General features: G+C 34.3%; 1 protein-coding gene across 3 annotated transcripts in view; it reads right to left on the bottom strand.

Moving 5' to 3' along the window:
• Positions 1 to 225: 225 nt before the first annotated feature.
• The window catches only part of SCYL2 (SCY1 like pseudokinase 2), a 58,963-nt gene continuing 40,135 nt past the window's right edge, over positions 226 to 19,053 (bottom strand). For 2 of the 3 annotated variants that reach the window (XM_026499825.4, XM_057316330.1), the window contains 8 exons: positions 16,322 to 16,435; positions 12,609 to 12,741; positions 10,625 to 10,743; positions 6,713 to 6,813; positions 4,892 to 4,958; positions 4,004 to 4,096; positions 2,914 to 3,033; positions 226 to 1,855 (listed from right to left, as the gene is read on the bottom strand). In XM_026499825.4, coding sequence (XP_026355610.1) covers positions 1,211 to 1,855; positions 2,914 to 3,033; positions 4,004 to 4,096; positions 4,892 to 4,958; positions 6,713 to 6,813; positions 10,625 to 10,743; positions 12,609 to 12,741; positions 16,322 to 16,435 — 1,392 coding nt within the window. In that variant the 3' untranslated portion in view covers positions 226 to 1,210. The remainder of the gene's footprint in view (positions 1,856 to 2,913; positions 3,034 to 4,003; positions 4,097 to 4,891; positions 4,959 to 6,712; positions 6,814 to 10,624; positions 10,744 to 12,608; positions 12,742 to 16,321; positions 16,436 to 19,053) is intronic. The other variant, XM_044384488.3, reaches the window with a different exon arrangement.

Genomic DNA, 19,053 nt, shown 5'->3' on the forward strand with positions numbered 1-19,053 from the left:
ATGTATCAGAGAAAGGCTTTAAAAAATTAAGCATGTTCCCTGTTAGAAGAATTTTGTCTTTCTTTCCTAAAAATGGCTAATTGTGGACACAAAAATGTTCAAACAAAAGGTTCCTAAAACGTCTAGAAAACAATTAAACTTGAGTTGCAGTAATTGATGAGGTCAGACTTTTACCATGATAAACTGAAAATTAATCTGTTGGTAGCGAGAAGATACAACTGCTCATTTTTAGAGAAGTAAAGTTTATTACATTTGAAACAATACAGCAGAAATTTCAAAAGTTTACTCATTAAATATAGTTTCTTACAAATATCCTTTTGAAAATGCAATTCATATATGCGGCTACCTCAGAAGTTTGAATTCCAAATGAAATATGAAGGCAAGAGTCAGGGAAATCATGTCAGAGGGCTTTGTCAAATATCTGTACAAATCAGTACATATTCTTCTGTCTGTGATACAGTAGGAAAGAAAGTGATTCTAAATATATCCAAATAAATGCAGAAAAATACATTACTATTTGAGGCAGACCATGCTAAAATATAATTTACAATGATTAGTTTGCATTTAAGATGGTTAATAATGTCTTCAGTTTGAACCAATGAAATCAACATTAAAGTAAAATTTTGCAGTATTTGCTCAGTCTTTTGTATTGAACATTAGTTCATCTGAGAAGTAAATAAGATTGGAAAAAGCAAGTGACCTGATCCTTTTCATTAAGTTTATCATTACCTCAGTCATACTAAATGCAAACAAATCAATAGCATCAAGATTTTTCACACATTAAAATGAAGACTAATGACTTGTAAAGGCAGACTGTGTACCATGTAGTATTTAACATATGAAACTTGCATTAACCAACTCAATTTTTTTAAATAAACCAAGATTTACAAGCTAAAATAAACATTTGATTAAAAAATTCTGCTATTCAAGATACTCAGGTGTCTTTTTTCTCTTCGAGATTGGTACGGGTTGGGTCTTTTAAAAACTTGAAGAGGAGATGGTAAGAGGAAAAAAATCCTCAATGCTTTTAAAAACTCAGCTGTTCGGAGTCCATACAACTACTATGCTGGCATGGAAACAAGGTGTTTTCGGTCACAGAACCATTCACTTCCCCATAGAAGTAGTTCCTCCAAGCCAACTATATAAAGATGTAAATCAGCTCACCCATGATTAAAATTGAAGTAATTCTTCAAAAATAGAGCAAGACACCTCACCCAAAAAGATCTTTTAAATCATTGCTAGCTGAACTGCTATTGGTCATAGTAGTTGGTGGCTGTGCAAAGTTCTGTGGGTTAAAGAAAGGATTAGCCTGCATACCGAAGGCAGACTGTCCCATCATGTTCATCTGTGTTCCCATAACTGAACTGCCCATACCTGGAGACCCTTGCGGAGGTACAAATTGATTAAGCCACTGATTTGGTTTCTGTTGTGACAACTGGTTCATGCTAACTTTGGGTTTCTGAGGGCCAAAGAGATTATTAAGAGCAGACATATCTGTGGGTCTTTGTTGAGCAGGCTTTGCACCAGCAGGAGGAACACTCACAGCACTGAAGTTTGGCAAAGTGGAAGGTGTTCCCAGTGTCATCTTGGTCACTCCAGGTGTGCTTGGACTACCGAATAAGTTCTGATTTGTATTAACCGGCATGTTGAATCCTGAAGTCTGAAAGCCCATGTTAGCATTTAAGCCGTTGGTCAAATTTCTCTTGGTATTATCAATTGGTGTAGAAAACATCATGCCAAGCCCCATGGAAGGAACAGAAGTGAAGGTACTTGAAGCAGAAATTTTAGGGGTACTAACAGAAAGGCTGGTCAAGGATGACATGTTATCCATCAACGTGTCTGTCAAGTCCTTAGTCTGAAAAATATGAGGGAATTACTTTATCTCCAAGATTTCTAAATTAGTTAAAGTCAATAAATGACAAGTTAGAATTAAGCTCAACAATCTATATCAAGTTAGCAAACCACAACCCAAAGGCCAAATCCAGTTGGCCACATATCTTTACAAAATGGTTTTTACAGATGAACATTGAATTGAACACGAACACTGAACATGAAACCGAACTGCAACCAATTTGATGACAGGGAACACTAAATTTGAATTCCAATTAAACAAAATCCTGGCCTCCCCCACCGTTCCCCAAAATAGAAATGTGTTCTTCTCATCCATAGATCTGTATTACAAAAAGGATACTCTTTATATTTTGAATTGTATCACAATTTTATAGAAATTTGTTTTCTCTATTCTTATATAAGTACCTACAAAATATTTTTTATTTTGCCTCTTGGCCACTAAGATTTTTCTTGGAAAAAGAATTTTAGTGATTAGGAAATAACAAAAAATAATTTAAAGAAAGCTTTTAAGATAAAGTTATTTCTGCAGCCAGTAAGAGTGTAAACTCTCTACAAGCAGGACCCTAAAACAGTGCCTGAAACATAACAGGAAATAAATACTGGTCAGGACATATAGGGTAAGTATTCCTAAATCAAGTTACAGACCTGACTATAACTGCTTTTGCTCAAAAATATATAAATGCATGAACATAATATTCCTGATCATTTCAAGGTGAACAGAAGAGAGGTACTTAGTACTATTAAACGTAATATTTTTAAAGAAACCCTTCTATTCATTGGTAGTGGTTGGTAACAACCACTCACTATCACTATCATTGATAACAATCACTATCATAAAACATTATACATTAGGCAGGCTATTGAGTTGTTGGAAAATCCTTTTGCCCATACCTCTTAGAAACTGCATTATTGAAGTAGTCTTTGAAATACATTTTTACTCAAACACTAGTAGGTAGAATAAGTTATATACTTACTTCTTCAGTACAGTATGCTTGAAATTATACAAAAGTATAACCTGAAAGTAAGTATGTTTGAAATTATGCAAACGAAATGAATTCTGACCTGTTTGACTGGAGCAACAGGTGTGTGTACTTGGGGTTTAAGAGGCTGTTGGCTTTTCAACTTCTGTGCCTGCTCCTGTTCTTTTGCTAATTTTTGTTTTTCTTCAAGTGTAAGTGATGCCTCAAAACAAAACAAAATATCAACTTGCAACTTCATAATTCCACATGTAAAACAGAAGATGTCTTTTTTGGTAAAGTATGTCTTGGTATATTTGACAATACCAAGTAGTTTGCAAACTACTCCTGTGTTGGTGATTGCCACAGGTAAATTATATTCTGAATTATTATAAGATTTAACTTTAGTTAGAAACTCATAAAATCTCTGCTAAAATACTTTCAGTATAAAAAGTTATTGTTTTAAAACCACTCATCAGATTGACCTTTTCCCGGACAAGGGAAATATGATTTGGTGATTTCATTTTATACATTTGGGAGACCTTGTTCAACTCTATCTCACTCCAAAAATATTTTAGGAACTCAACAAAAAGCTAAGGAAAACATAAACAGCTTCTTTCACTGCTAATGACTGAATCAAATTTGACATTTATCTTTTTATCAACCTTGCTAAACTATAAGTTCGCAGTATGTTCTTACAATTTTGTAAACCCAATGCCCAGTAGCTCCTGGCTTTGCAAATATAGGTACTAGTATTTGTCAAATGAACAGAAGAAAAATTGCCCTCAGCAGAAATTCAAATTTGACATATTTATTGCATTGAATACTAGCCAATATTTCAAATGGAAAGTATCACTTTATAATTTATCACTCAAAATCAGAAGCAGAGAAGAGACACAGTGGAATTTATCAAGAGATGTGACTGGCAAAGTGCAACAGAAAGGACCAAGAAGGCAGGCAATCTAGAAATGTTACCACATGGAAGGCTGAGTAGTAAAGGAAGTTAAATTCCCAAGCCTGTTTATTCTCAATGTGAGTGAGGTCATGCTCCCACGGTAATTTTTAAACTTCATAAAGATTATTAAAGCATGCTTCTTGTTAAGATGCTAAACAGTAGTACTTCCCAACAAAAATCTGTAGTTTACAGTAAGTCCTATAAAATAAATCAGTGCATAAGAACAAGTAAAGAAACTTACTCTTTTATGCTTATTCTGTAACCCATCCTCTTTGTTTTCTGATTCACTGCCAGTCAGAAAGTCTGCTCCAATGTTGTTAAAGACTTTGTCAATCTGCCGAAAAAGAAAAATGTCAACCACCTGAATGACATCAAAAAATTGTGATTTTACTGCTTAAAGAGCAAAAGCCCCTCAAATGAAGCACATTGTCGAACTCTTTTTACAAAAATTAAAATGATCTAAATAAACTACCTTGTGACCCAGCAATTGCACTACTAGGTATTTATCCAAAGAACATAAAAATACTGATTTGAAGGAGCACATGCACCCCAATGTTTATAGCAGCACTATCAACAATAGCCAAATTATAGAAAGAGCCCAAACATCCATCAACTGATGGATAAAAAAAGAGGTGGCATATATATACAATGGAATATTGCTCAGCCCTAAAAAAAAAAAAAAAAAAAAAAAAAGAAATCTTGCCACCTGTGATGACGTGGCTGGAACTAGAGTATATTATGCTAAGAGAATTAAGTCAGAGAAAGAACTACCATATGCTTTCACTCATATGTGGAATTTAAGAAACAAAACAGATGAATATAGGGGAAGGGAAAGAAAAATAAGTAAAAACAGAGGGAGACAAACCATAAGAGACTCTTAACTACAGAGAACAAACTGAGGGTTGCTGGGGGGGGGGGTGTTAAATGGGTGATGGGCATTAAGGAAGGTACTTAATGTAATAAGCACTGGGTGTTAATATGCAACTGTTGAATCACTAAATTTTACTCCTGAAACCAATACTACACTATATGTTAACTAACTCGATTAAATAAAATCTTGGAAGAAAATGGATAGATAGATAGATAGATAGATAGATAGATAGATAGATAAATAATCTAAATATCTTACCTGAGATCCAACATTTGTAACTTTTGCCTCCTCAGAAGCATTCATTTGATTTCCTATATCCAAAGATCTGCAGGAGAGTTGAATTATGACAAAGCCAATAAAAAGAAATGCTTACTTTGGAAATACTAATGCTAAAAATAGTTCATCCCCATGGGGTTTATGAGAACTTAAACAAACTGCAACTTTATTCTTTAAGGACCATCATAATCTTTTTTATTATTTACTACAATTAATGTCTGCTTACCCCCAAAAGTAACATTGCATATACAAGTCTTCTTTTTTTAACTCAATATTTGAAATTTACTGGAAAATTTACTCAGTATGTCATAAAACTGGGCAAGCATGATTCTTACTGTCAGAGAGCTTATGTGATTAAATTCAGAATCTGATTTTCACAATAAATGCTATAATCACTATGATGAGCCAGATCTATGCCTTGAAAAATAGGTAAGATTTAGATAGGAGAAAAAAGGTTCATTTACACCTCAAGTATAAATACTAGATATTAAAATTTTCTCATAAATTAAATAATTAAAATAATTAAATAATTAAAAATTATTTTTCAGGGTTCTTATGTTAATAATCAATCCATCAAACAACATAAACGTATACATCACAGAATACATACAAAGGGCTATTTCATGTCATTCTACACCTGGTATGTTTATTTCCATTAGCCTTCATCTCACACTGGAACAGAAGCTACAAAATTTCTATCTGGGAACCTTGCTCATAATTGGTATCAATTTTACTGATTCTCTGATACTTTTTTTTTTGAGAGAGAGAGGGGGAGTTAGAGAGAGAAAGAGAGGCAAGGCAGAGGGAGAGGGAGAACCTTAGGCAGGCTCCACACTCAGCACAGAGCTCGATGTGGGTAGGGCTCAATCTCACAACCCTGAGATCATGAACTGAGCTGAAATCAACAGATGCTTTATCGACTGAGCCACCCAGGCACCCCTGATGCCTCTTTTTACTGATGTTTTTTGGCTCAGCATTTAACAGGCATCCTAAAATCATGTGTTTTTCTCTGGGAAACAAATATAGTGGAAATTTTATTTTAGTAAACTGGAGTTTAATAAACTCCAGTAATTTTCACTTTTCCCTTCTTCCTTTGAATACTAGTATTTTGCAAATAACGTAGAAAATCCTCCCTTACAGAAAAAAAGAAGTGGATGTTGTGGAATTAAATATGAAATGAGTGCTCTACAAATGTTTCTGGCATCAGGGAAAAGAAAAAGGGAGAAATCAAAACATCAGGGTTTCAAAGACTTGAAAAATATATTTAAGTGGTGCTCTTAGCAATCACCCTGAATTTACACCTCTAGTAGCTAATGCTAACAAGAGACTTTCTCAGAAATAGAATTTTCCCTATGTATAGAAAATGCTAAGATTATATCATATTACACTTTTGTACCCAGAAATGACATTAATTTTCTACAACATTCTATTTTCATTCAGTTCAAGTTAACATATTGGAAATTTTTTTAATGTTTTACTTGTGATCAAACTGAAATCTATCAATTTTTCACTAAGCAGAACAAACTGATGGTCACCAGAGGGGAGGTGGGTGGAGGGATAGGTGAAAACAGGTGAAGGGGATTAATGATGAACACTGAATAATGATGTATAGAATTGCTGAGTCATTATACTGTACACCAGAAACTAATACAACACTATACATTAACTATACTGGAATTAAAATAGTAAACTTGATCTAAAAAAAAAATCCATCAATTTTTCTAGTCCTTGTTCCAGAAAATCAATCATGAGGTAACTAATCTCACTCTGGGGCCACGTACAATTCATATGCAACCTACTTACTTCTGCTGTTCCTGCATTATATGAAGTTGTTCCAGTTTAGTCTTATGTTCAGACTCCAATCTGTTAAGCATCTCTTTTATGACGGAAATGAAAGAATTGAACTGGTACAATAAGAAATTGAGACAGTTATAATGTTTCGAATTCACAGCAAACGTAATCTAATAAAACAATTCAACAAGTTAATCATAATATTCCCTATTTTTACCAGAATATGACCCACTCATAGTAGTGATGTCACAAGAATAGTATATTTAAACTCAGCATATCACAGCAAGCTTTTACAGTATTTCTGAATTTGGTGAGAAAGTTGATGAGGATTTTAAGTTCCAGAAAATATGTCTCAATTAGTTTTTTAGCTTGATTTCTCTAACAGATATTATTCAGGGGTCTTATAAATTTAACCCCAGCAGTTTTTACATATTGATATTCCTAGAATAGTCCAAAATTGACCATCTGAATTTGTACATATCTGGAAACAACCCATTTAATAATGCATAACAAAATCAGTTTATTCAGATTGTTATAAAAATGACATGTTTGGCTAAAATAAATCTGTTTTCTAAAGTTAGTAGAAATATTAAATGTATACAGTTTAACTTTCAAATAATTATAGTTCCTAAAGTATATCTAATACTATGTCATACTGTAGTTTAAGCTTTGGGTAAATGATGATTCTTAGGGTACCTTAGATCGTCATGAACAATTTATTTAACAATACCATACATTACAGGAAGAATCTAGAAACTGCTTTCTTTCCCTCCCAAATCTTCTTTTTGTACTGGGTGCTTATACAAGTCTTCATTGTAGGTTTATTAATATTTCTATACCATAAATGAGGAAATTATGGCTCAGGGAGAGAGAAAGCAACTTAGTAAGAGCTACTAAATACATATGGTAGCATGAGAATTCATGTAAGTCTGTCTTCAGAGCTTCCTGCTCATTTCTACTTGACACTGCTTCTCACCATGCTCAATCGTCCCTTGTCTTACCATGAGAGTAACAAAAGGCATTATTTCCTTAGCAATTTACCTGGCAGGACACTCTGATCAGTTTTTTTTTTTTAAACTTTGTAATGAAGTATAACATGCGAACAGAGAAGTACACATATATAAGCACACATATCAAAAAATTCAAATTGAATTTAGCCAGTAGTCAGATGCAGAAAAAGAATACTGGCAGCACCCCACAAGCTTCCCTGTGCCCCCTTCTAGCTTCTTCCCACCCCCCTTATCCTATGAGTAAACACTAGTCTGACTTCTGGAAGTGTAGTTTTGACTGTTTTTGTACTTCATATAAATGGAATCATTCAGTAGATCTTCTGTGTCTGGTTTTACTTGCTCAACATTGTGAGATTTATCCAAATGTTGCATGTAGTTGGTTCAGAAGAATTAACACAGTGGGCCTGGACTGCTACCTTGAAAAGGCCTGCTTGCAAGGCTGGCCCTGGGCCGGTGTCCAGGAACTCAGATTTTAGGAGAGTTCCCGCCATTAGCTCATGAGAGTGGCTCACTAACCTGTACAAAGACTGTTTAATGCTAAACATCTGCTTTCCTTCTGGAAGTCTGGAATTTGAGTACATGACAGGCAGATGGAGCTACAACACTTCACATTTACTGTCACAACGCATTACCAGGGAGAGTAAGTTCGCTAAGGAGATGACTCGAAACTTGCATCTGGTTTCCTCCAGACTTTGCCCTATAAGCCTTCTCCCTTTGCTGATTTTGTTTTATGTCCTTTCGCCATAAAAAAATCATAGCCATGAATACAACTATGTGCTGAGGCCTGTGACTCCTAGTGAGTGAATCACTGAATCTAGAAGTGGTCTTCGGAACCCTCACCCAACACAAGTTGTGATATGTTTTGATTGCTACTTAGTATTTCCTGTTTTATAATCAAATGCAAAAAAATGTACTTTCTTAAATCAAGTTATCTTTTTCCATAATGCAAAATATACTTAGATTACTTTAAATCAGAACTGACAGAAGAGGGCAGTCTTAAATTAGGAACCCTCTCCATGAAGTGAATAGGAAAGCAGACCACACCCATGTTAACTACTGTAAAATACTAGAAAATATGAATCAAAGTACTTCTGTTGATGAAAATAGGCCCCTAAAAAAATCAACCATAAAGCTGAAGAAAACCAACACCACATTTCAAATGAAATTATATATTCTGAAATAAACATTTGGGAATATTTAAAAACATCCTAAATCATAAATAAGAACAGAAATGACTAAAAGTTGGACTCAGGCATATCATCATCCTATTTTTCCCCAATATTCACTGTTTCCCTTTTTGCCAATTGTAACCTCAACCCTGCCACCCAAGATATGAAGAAACTATCAAGCCAAAAATTGAAATTTAGGGACACAAACTTTCAGAGGCTTACCCTACCACTTCAAATGAAAGTTGGGGTCTGATTTTATAAATTTCTCTAACTCCAAAACTCCATTCATTCAGCTCTCTCCCTTAAGGCCAAAAGCTTCCTTAACTCTCAGCTTTCTGCTTCCTTAATTGCTCTAATTCACTTTCACTACTTAATTCCCAATCTTGTCTGCCATTCCATTTCTGACACTCCTTGGTTAACAGTAATCAACCAATCCCAGTCTTTCTTCCATTTTACTCCATTAAACACCAGTTCTACAGTGAACAAAATGACTTGTCATTACTCTAACTCAAATTTTCTCTCAGTTCAATAAACATTTTTGGTTTTAGCACTGTACTAAGTGCTGGGGATATAATAATGTATAAGGTATAATAACCAGCCTGATGGGAAAGGCAGACACCTAAGTACATACCTGTGATAACTACACTGATAGAGCTATGCAGATAGATAATTGTATAATAATCTTTGATCAAATGTTTACCACATCTTGAAATTTCAAATACCTAAACCAGTACACCTGAAACTAATATAACACTGTATGCTAACTATACTGGAATTAAAAAAAATAACACAACAACAACAAAAAAGCAAATACCTAAATCAGACAGCAATTTAAAGTCTACCTATACTAGTCTCAATTTCTCTCTCTCCCATTACGCCCCTACTGTATTATAGGTATCTCTCAGTCAAACTGGATTATTCATTTCCTATGGCAGATAGGCTCTAAACTGGTTGCCAATTATCTCCTCGTTCTGCTGCTCAGGCCCTTGTGTAACTCCCTATCTTTGAGAGTGGGCAGGAGCTGTGACTTGCTGGTAACCAATAGAATTCAGCAAAGGTAATGGATGTCATTTCCTTAATTACACTACAGGATGCTGTAACTTCCATCTTTCTAGCAGATTCTCTTTCCCACTTTGATGAAACAAGTTGCCATGTTGGAAGGCTCATGAGGAAAAGAACTGACAGTGCATCCAGCTAACAGAGAGTTCGGAACTGAAGTCCTCAGTCCAGCAACCTAAAAGGAACTGAATCCTGCCAACAGCCATTAAGTAGCTTAGAAGCAGATCCTTCTTTTCCCCGATTGAGCCTTCAGATGAGACCCCAGCATTTGATGGTAGCACTGTGAAAACTCTGAACAGAGAATCCATGCCCTGGCTTGGCTGACCCACAGAAACGATGAAATAACCATCTAGTGTTTGGTGATTTGTTCTGTAGCAATAAATAACAGATATACACCCCTGACACATTACATTGATTTTTTTTCTTTGTTCATGTCAACTTCCCAGCCCCAAATCTGAAGTAGCCAAAAATCCTACATATCTTTCAATGTTCTAGTCATTTACTATCTCCCAATGAGACCTTCAATAATCCTTCCAACTCACATCTCCTTACCTTGAATCCACAAACTTTCTTTATTGAACTCTTTGGCATATTTTTCCTTGTTTTAGCAACACTTAAATGTAATGTATTCATACCAAGAAAACAGTAAGCTGGATAAACTGAATAAAGCACAAAACTATTCCTACCTGATTGAGATTAAGATTATTTTCAATACTCAGGGGAATCAGATGAGGCAATACTTTTCCAGCCAACTGCTCTTTGGTGATTCCCAACTTCTTATGAGTAAAAGTACATTTGTAAATACCTGATAGAAAAGAATGAGACAAATTTTATAGCTCAATACCACACATTAACAGACATTAGGAAAATAGTATATCTACATGAAATCTCTTGATAATTAATATAATTACAAATTTTTCCTTGTCAGTGCCTAGAACGAGGATGTTCTTACATATGGATCAGAATGATTTCAGCTTTATCACCAGTTTAGATTTAAATACCATGACATATTTATCCTGAATTCTTTTGGCTTCAGAGCACACTTAATGTTAGCATAACATTAAAAGCCTTACCACACTGCAGCAGCAAGGTTACAGAATGACCCTCTATCCTGAAAACACCTGAATATATAGTTCAGACTTCTCACTCAAACTTGAGACACCTATTTCACAAGTGTGTGAGTATAGGTCTTACACCTTTATTCACTTCTTTAACTAATCGGACTTAACATGTTTGAAACTTTACTAATTTAACTCAACTCCACACAATCCTTCCCCATAGTCTCACCTATTTACTGGAACTTTAACACCCTGCTTATTACACCTATTCCACAAAGCCTTCATTTGGTAAACTGAGCACATTTGTTTCCCATTCTCTGAATGCTTTTGTTGTGTTTTGTATATAATCCATAGCCTTAGAACACATCATATCTTATCATTTTGCTGTTAAGGTACACTTCACTTATACACTCAAAGAGTAACTTTATGGAACACCTACTAAATGCTTATTCGCTAGGCACTTAATTGCTAAGCCCGTTACTTTTCCCTTTCCATTTTCTCACTGAATTCTCATGAGACTCCCATAATGATGCATTTCATCCTCATCTGATAGATGAAGCAACTTTTCAAAGTCATTCCAGAACTGACACAGCCAAGACTGGAGCTAGGGCTCTTTCCACTATGCCAAACTCTTTCTCTTAAGAAGACTAATTTCTTTGAGGCCAAAAGTTTCATACCATATCCCATGCCTACAGAGGTCCACAATAAATTATTTGCTGACCATTCCTACAAATATTTACTGAGGGCTTTCTATAGACCAGGCACTATAGTAGGTGTTAAAAATACATAGCTGAGTAATTTGGTTTTTCTTCAAAATAAACTTTAAAATTAGTAAAAAGTAAACTTGTTAATGATTTTGTGATTCTACAATTATCTCTGTTTCCATGAGTATAACAGAACATCAGCATTTCCAGACTGGACCGTCAAAGCTTTAACTAATAACAAACAATTTCAGAGTTTCTTGACAGAGTAATTTGTAATTACGCTGATAGAATAGAATGTGCTGTAAGGCTAATATGCTTCATAAGCACATCACTTAACAGTGAAACACACTGGTTAAGATTTGAACATATATAAATTAAAAACCAGCTCTACCATTTATCAGTTGTGTTATCCTGGATAACTTACTTAAACTTTGGGCCTCAATTTCCTTACTGTAAAACAGAAATAACAGTACCCATCTCATTGGAATTTGGAGAGGACAAAATGAGATAATGCAGAGAAAATACTCAGCATAGCACCTTTTACAAACTGGGTACCAAATAACCATCAAGTATTACTATTAAGACTGGTATCATATCAGCCTTCCAAGCAGCTTTGTTTTCCTCTCTTATTTGGTATCATTTTACAGAGAAAACTACACGTGATCATGATATTTGTGAAGCTAGGATTCCCAAATGTCTAATGCTTTTGTAAACGTCAAGGAAGGCTCTACAGTTTTGTTAAAATTAACACACAAAAAAGTTATATCATGGTATTTATCCCACCATTCCTCAATTACTGAATGCTATATACTTGAAAAAAGGATACAAAGGTTTTGTAATTTGGAAGATTCATTTGCATGACTATAATACAATAAAGTAGCATCAAATGACATTAAATTTTCAGCTACCTAAAATTCCCATGAGGACTGCGGGTTCCTTGGATGGAATTTGTTGTAAGAAGGGCAGGATATCATCAAGTACAAACCACTTATCCAAGTATTCCAAAATCTTTCCTAAGCACACTAATGAATTTACACGAACCTATTAAAAGAGGTAAATTGCATTAGTCATTTAAAGTCTTTGCAATCTAGAACAAAATATTAACTATAAATTTAATCTTCATATAGATATGTTAAAATCTCAAGAATAAAAGTAGGTTTAAAAGCTTTCATCCTTTAATAATATAGGAAATCCGTGTATTTACTAACTCCCCTGGACTTGTTTCAGAAAGACTTCATGATTGCTTTACCAGGACACTAGTTAGCTAAAGGTAAGGAATGACTTCAATTTTGTATCCTTCTAAATGAAGTGATTAGGATTTGAGCAGCTTTATTATACGTGTGTTTACTAACAATATTTCTTCGGGGACATCGGAATTATAAAAAGGACTACATTCTCCTACCAAGTGATCAATTTTACTAGGCTTCCAGTACTTTTCTCTAACTCAGGCTTAATTCATTCTTAAATTAAATATTTCAACAACATGTAAAAACTATATTTTATCCTACATAAAGTTTCCTATTTCTTTTTTTTTTTTTTTTTTTTTTTTTTTTTTTTAAAGATTTTATTTATTTATTTGACAGAGATAGAGACAGCCAGCGAGAGAGGGAACACAAGCAGGGGGAGTGGGAGAGGAAGAAGCAGGCTCATAGTGGAGGAGCCTGACGTGGGGCTCGATCCCGTAACGCCGGGATCACGCCCTGAGCCGAAGGCAGACGCTTTAACCGCTGTGCCACCCAGGCGCCCCAAAGTTTCCTATTTCTAAATATATCTTTAACACATATACTAAAACCTGATACTTAGGAGCGCTTTTATCAAAATTTTATCTATATTCGCTTGACAATTTTGATAAATATTTCACACCCTATTTTTTTAGCTTAAATATGTTAAGATAGAATATTTTCAGAAAAAAGGCAAAGCAAAAAAAAATATACAGCAGACTGTTAAGTACAAAAAATTGGTGGTTGCCAAAGGGGACGTGGGTAGGGGGCTGGGTGAAATAAAGGGGATTAAGAGTATACTTATCATGATGAGCACTGAAGAAGGTACAGAATTATTCAATTATTATACTACACATCTGAAACTAACACTGTATGGTAATTATATTTCAGTTTTTTAAAAAAGAATACTTTGAGTCAGGATCCTATCAACAGAACTCTAGTTTCAAAAAAACCAAAACAAAACACTAAGAAAAGCAGAAAATAATTTAGCTGGTTAAAAAAAGCACGTATTTCTACAAGAAAGATGGAAGAAATTTTCTGAAAAATAAGGTGTTAATTGTTTCCTGAAATTCAAACATAAGGGATACTACAAATTCAATTAATTTGCTCTTAGAATCAGTGTTACAAAAGGAATTGCTATATTTTTTATATGTGTGTGCATGTGTGTCAAGAGAAGCTAGAAATACTAGTTTAATTTTATTTTTAATATAAAATATTAGTCATGTAAGTCATGAAGAAATAGAACTCTTGGAGCATTTCACCTACCTCTGTGTAGAATTTATTTTTCTTTATTTTCAGGAAACAGTATTAAAATACAATTCTAACTCACAACTTATGTTTCACTCATTTCCCAGTTAGAATTTTTTAACCCTAAAGGTCTATGTCTATGAATGCAATTCAGAATTCACATTTGCCCCTCTGAAGATAGGAGCACTGTGCGTGGTATATAAAATGCAAATCCAGGGGCGCCTGGGTGGCACAGCGGTTGAGCATCTGCCTTCGGCTCAGGGTGTGATCCCGGCGTTCTGGGATCGAGCCCCACATCAGGCTCCTCCGCTGGGAACCTGCTTCTTCCTCTCCCACTCCCCCTGCTTGTGTTCCCTCTCTCGCTAGCTGTCTCTCTCTCTGTCAAATAAATAAATAAAATCTTTAAAATAAATAAATAAATAAATAAATAAATAAATAAATAAAATAAAATAAAATAAAATGCAAATCCATTCCAGAGTTACTGTTCTAAATACATTCATTATAACTCTTTGCAATCATGTCTTTAATGGCTCAGTTGGCATCTTAAAAAGAGATATAAACATCCCCAGGTATTAATACAGATCATTTCAGTATCAATGCTTCTCACCTCACTCTGCATAAATACTTAGAACTGAACTAGAACATGTACTTTGACAAAATGTATGCTAAAATAGGTCTATGCTGCCATAAAATACAGTGTGACTTACATGATTTTTATTTTCTTTTTTTCTAAAGATTTCATTTATTTTACTTTCAGTAATCTCTACACCCAACGTGGGGCTTGAACTTACAACTCCAAGATCAAGAGTCACATGCTCTATGACTAAGCCAGCCAGGAGCCTGCAGATTTTTAAAGGGCATTTTGAAAATAAAATTTTTAGCTGCATATTACTACCATCTGTTTTGAAAATTCACTCATAAAATTTAGAAAATTTCAGAGAAAAGAACTGGATTTCAAATCTTTTTAATATTTATGAAAAAAAAGACTCAGAGGGGTACATTAACTTGCCCGATGGCACAGGACGGTTAGTAGTAGTGTCAGAATAAGAACTCGGGTTTCTGACTGCATTTCATCCTTGTTAATTTTGGTAAACAATGACATTTTTTCCTATTTTGGTGCTGTTTTCCATCTCAGGGCCTTTATACCAAAAAAAAAAAACAAAAACAAAAAAACAAAAAAACAAAAAAACCCACCCATGAACTAAAATGGATTGGATCACTGTAAGGTAAAATCATATCATTTAAATTATTTTTGCCTTAAGCAAAAGCTTAAGCTACAAATGCTTATATTTATTTAAATTTACATTTCACCTAATAAAGATGGAAAAGTTCTCCAAAGAACTATATTTACAAAATGCAAATTTAATAACATGACCATTATCAAACATCAATATAAAGAACTGATCAGCTGAACGAAGGACATTTCTCCCTCTTTTCTAAAGCTGCTGTTTGAAGAGATTATTCAATGTTACTTCTATAAAGAATTATCTGTGGGATAAATTCTTATGATCTACTGAGAAAAGGAGTTGGGAATATATATTTCTCCCAATATGAAAAAATAAGAACTGTTATTTACTGCTATTTACTACTTCCTTGACTATCAACTGTGTTAAGATTCTGTATTCAAAGGAATCAGCTGCCTTTGACCTAGACTTTTGAGTACAACTATTTCCCCCACTTGTGTTCTTATTAATGTATTATTTTACTGTACCCTTAATTTTTTTTTAAAGTAAGCAAGTTGTAGATACAAAAATATAGACAGATGACTAAAAGTAAAGGCAGTTTATAAGAGGAAGCTGTTCAAAAAGTTTTTAGGTTTAAACACCAAGTTAAACTTTCATGTTTATTTTAAAACTACCAACAAAATAAATTGTGAATTAAAGCAGAAAAGTATTAAGAAAGAAAAATTACTCAAATTTTCTATTGAAGCGCTCAAAGTTAGGGGATGGGAGTAAGGTCAGGGATGTAATACTGCAAAATTATGTATCTGGGAAAACTACAGCTATCGATCACTTTTATAGCACTATATACAGGTTACCTATAGCCAACATGAAATATATGAACAAACTATAAAAAGGTAACTTAACAATAAGAAAATAATTTAAAACAATGAGAAGTTAAAGAAAAGCAAAAATTAATATGCAGTTACTTACGGCAAGGGAAGATGTTTGCAGACATGCATTTTTAATTCTTGGTATCAAAGCATTTTTCATAGATGGGTAGTCTATAAGATTTGCAAAGGTTGGAATGATGTTTAAACAGAGTTCCTATTAAGAAAATACACTGATTCAATCCTAGGGAAAGATTCTCTTCACCTTTTCTCTCACATATTAAAAAACATTTTGCATTTGCATGGCTAATTTGTCACACTGTTTCAAATAAACTTTCATGTATGTTATATCATTTGAGCCTTTCAACAACTATTTGAAAGAAGAACAGTTATCACTAGTTTTCAATTTTACAGATGAGGAAACAGACTCAAAAGACCTTCCTCAAAATTATGCAAGGTCATGTAACCTAACATATGGTAACAACATTCCTTGGTCTCATAACCAATTTCTTTCCCTGACAACACAATTCATCATTTATTATTTAAGAATGGGAACATCTAAGATGTGCTATCCTTCACAATGAGTGAAAATCAAGTACGAAGTGACATAAAACTATTCATCTTAAATAAGGGATTTCTGAGCTGTTACATATATCCTTATGACAGACTATAACACAAACATTTTCTTTAATATATTTTAAAAGATTAATAATACCAGGGAGAAAATGCAGTAAGACACTATTATACAATCCCAATTTTTAAACTGTGTAGATACATGTGTTTGTCTAAAGACTTATGGAAAAAGACATTAGGATAGATACGGAAATGTTAACTCTGGGCATCTCTGAGAGAGGATTTTAATTTTCTTTATATTTTTAAGAACTTTCAAATTCTGAAACTTAAGCAAGTATAACCCATAGAAACAGGAAAAAAATTTTTAAAACACTGTTAACTAATGCTGGCCATAATGTAAATGATTGTAACTGGGAACTCTAAATGAGGCTAACAGAGGAAAAGGGGGATGACTAGGGAAAAGAGAACTAAATGAGTTAAGGAAAAGAACAAAAAATGGCTTGAGAACTGACTGACTGAAGAATATACATCTCAGATACCTTATAAGGGCAGAATGATCCTTGTAGCAAAGCATAGAAGGGATTACTGAAGAAAATGGAGGCATAAATGTGTATCAGGGAAGGAGTTAATATTTGGTATACTTAAAGATATTCATCTGTAATTAGCAGATAGAAATGAATTAACCACTAAGAATTTGTTATTAAAACAATGGTCACATATTTTATTTGCTTTATTCCCAGATTTCCAAAAGGCAGATATGAGTTATATGTTTATATCCACTCAGAACTATAATAAATAAGTGGGTGACATAAATCGAGGATAAGAAGTACAAGCTACATTCAAGGGGCCATTTTCCACAGATGGAAGAGAATAGACAAGGGTGAGCAGTTCATGAGACACTACGCTCCTGTTACCAGAGGGCGCCTCCCTAGGGAAGGTCAACCTTTAATTCAAGAGAGTGAGCATGCACATGCATTGTACTGTATAACCTAGCAGCAGGTTAAAGACGCAAACCTTATTTTTTTTTTAAGATTTTATTTATTTATTTGACAGAGATAGAGACAGCCAGCGAGAGAGGGAACACAAGCAGGGGGAGTGGGAGAGGAAGAAGCAGGCTCCCAGCAGAGGAGCCTGATGCGGGGCTCGATCCCAGAACACTGGGATCACACCCTGAGCCGAAGGCAGACGCTTAACGACTGAACCACCCAGGCGCCCCTAAAGACGCAAATCTTAAATTATGTCTAAATCATACAGCTAAAGGTAGGGAGGAAGAGCTTTTTCCTGAAGAGGAAATATGATGAAGAACTTAAAAACAGGAGACTGAAACAAACCAAAACTCAAGGAAGTCATTAGCTCATTCTCAGGAACTTCTGCCTCTTAGTTTATACAAGTAACTGGTGATGGAGAGGGGAGAATAAACATAGCCTCTATGTTTAATTTTAAAGATAAAAATTTTTTAAATTGGTTCACATACATATTTCTATTCATTCCTCTAAGCATCCTAACTTTTGTAAACCATCTTCTACTTTTCCAGGTATTTTTCTAAACTCTTTAGACTCTTAAATATTTTTAATCAAACTTCACTTTAAAAATATCACTCCAAAAATGAATTTCAGAAGTTACTTTCCAGCCTTCTACTTGCATGACACTTGAAAAGATTTTTGCTTCTTGCTCTTGCTCTAGTACTCTCCCAAAGCTTAGACAGTCTTTTAACTTTATTGGACTCTACCAAGCGATGCTGATACTAATTAATTGGACTGGTGACTAAAGACTTATATTGAATGATACAAGAAATGTTGGTTTATAAAATTCAGCAAAGCTGCACAGGTCAATCTGGATTAAATATTAACTATTTGAATAAATACTTATTGGCTAAATGAACCCCCTCAGGAAGAAAAATGGGCTCTCATGTACTCAACCTTTTCTAATCTCAGGGACTATAAACCCGGGTTGGCTACACAGGGCCTGTGGGTTATGTTTTAAGAAGCTATAATTCACAACTCCTTTGGAAAGGGCTAGAAAAAAGAAATAAGTACATCGTCCCCAATCATCCCATGTCATTTGGACAAAGGCAGCATATCCTCACCTTTAAGAAGGTTATCACCTTATAAGGACAAAACTTAACATCAACTTCACAACTTTGAGTAAACAAAAGAACTTAGACAAAGACTGAAATGAGCCAAAAAGTGACCTTACACATGTGGTACTAGGTTCACATCACTTAATTTTTAAGTAATCTCTACACCCAATGTGGGGTTCAAA

The sequence above is a fragment of the Ursus arctos genome, unplaced genomic scaffold (genome assembly GCF_023065955.2).
Source record: "Ursus arctos isolate Adak ecotype North America unplaced genomic scaffold, UrsArc2.0 scaffold_21, whole genome shotgun sequence".
Taxonomy (NCBI): domain Eukaryota; kingdom Metazoa; phylum Chordata; class Mammalia; order Carnivora; family Ursidae; genus Ursus; species Ursus arctos.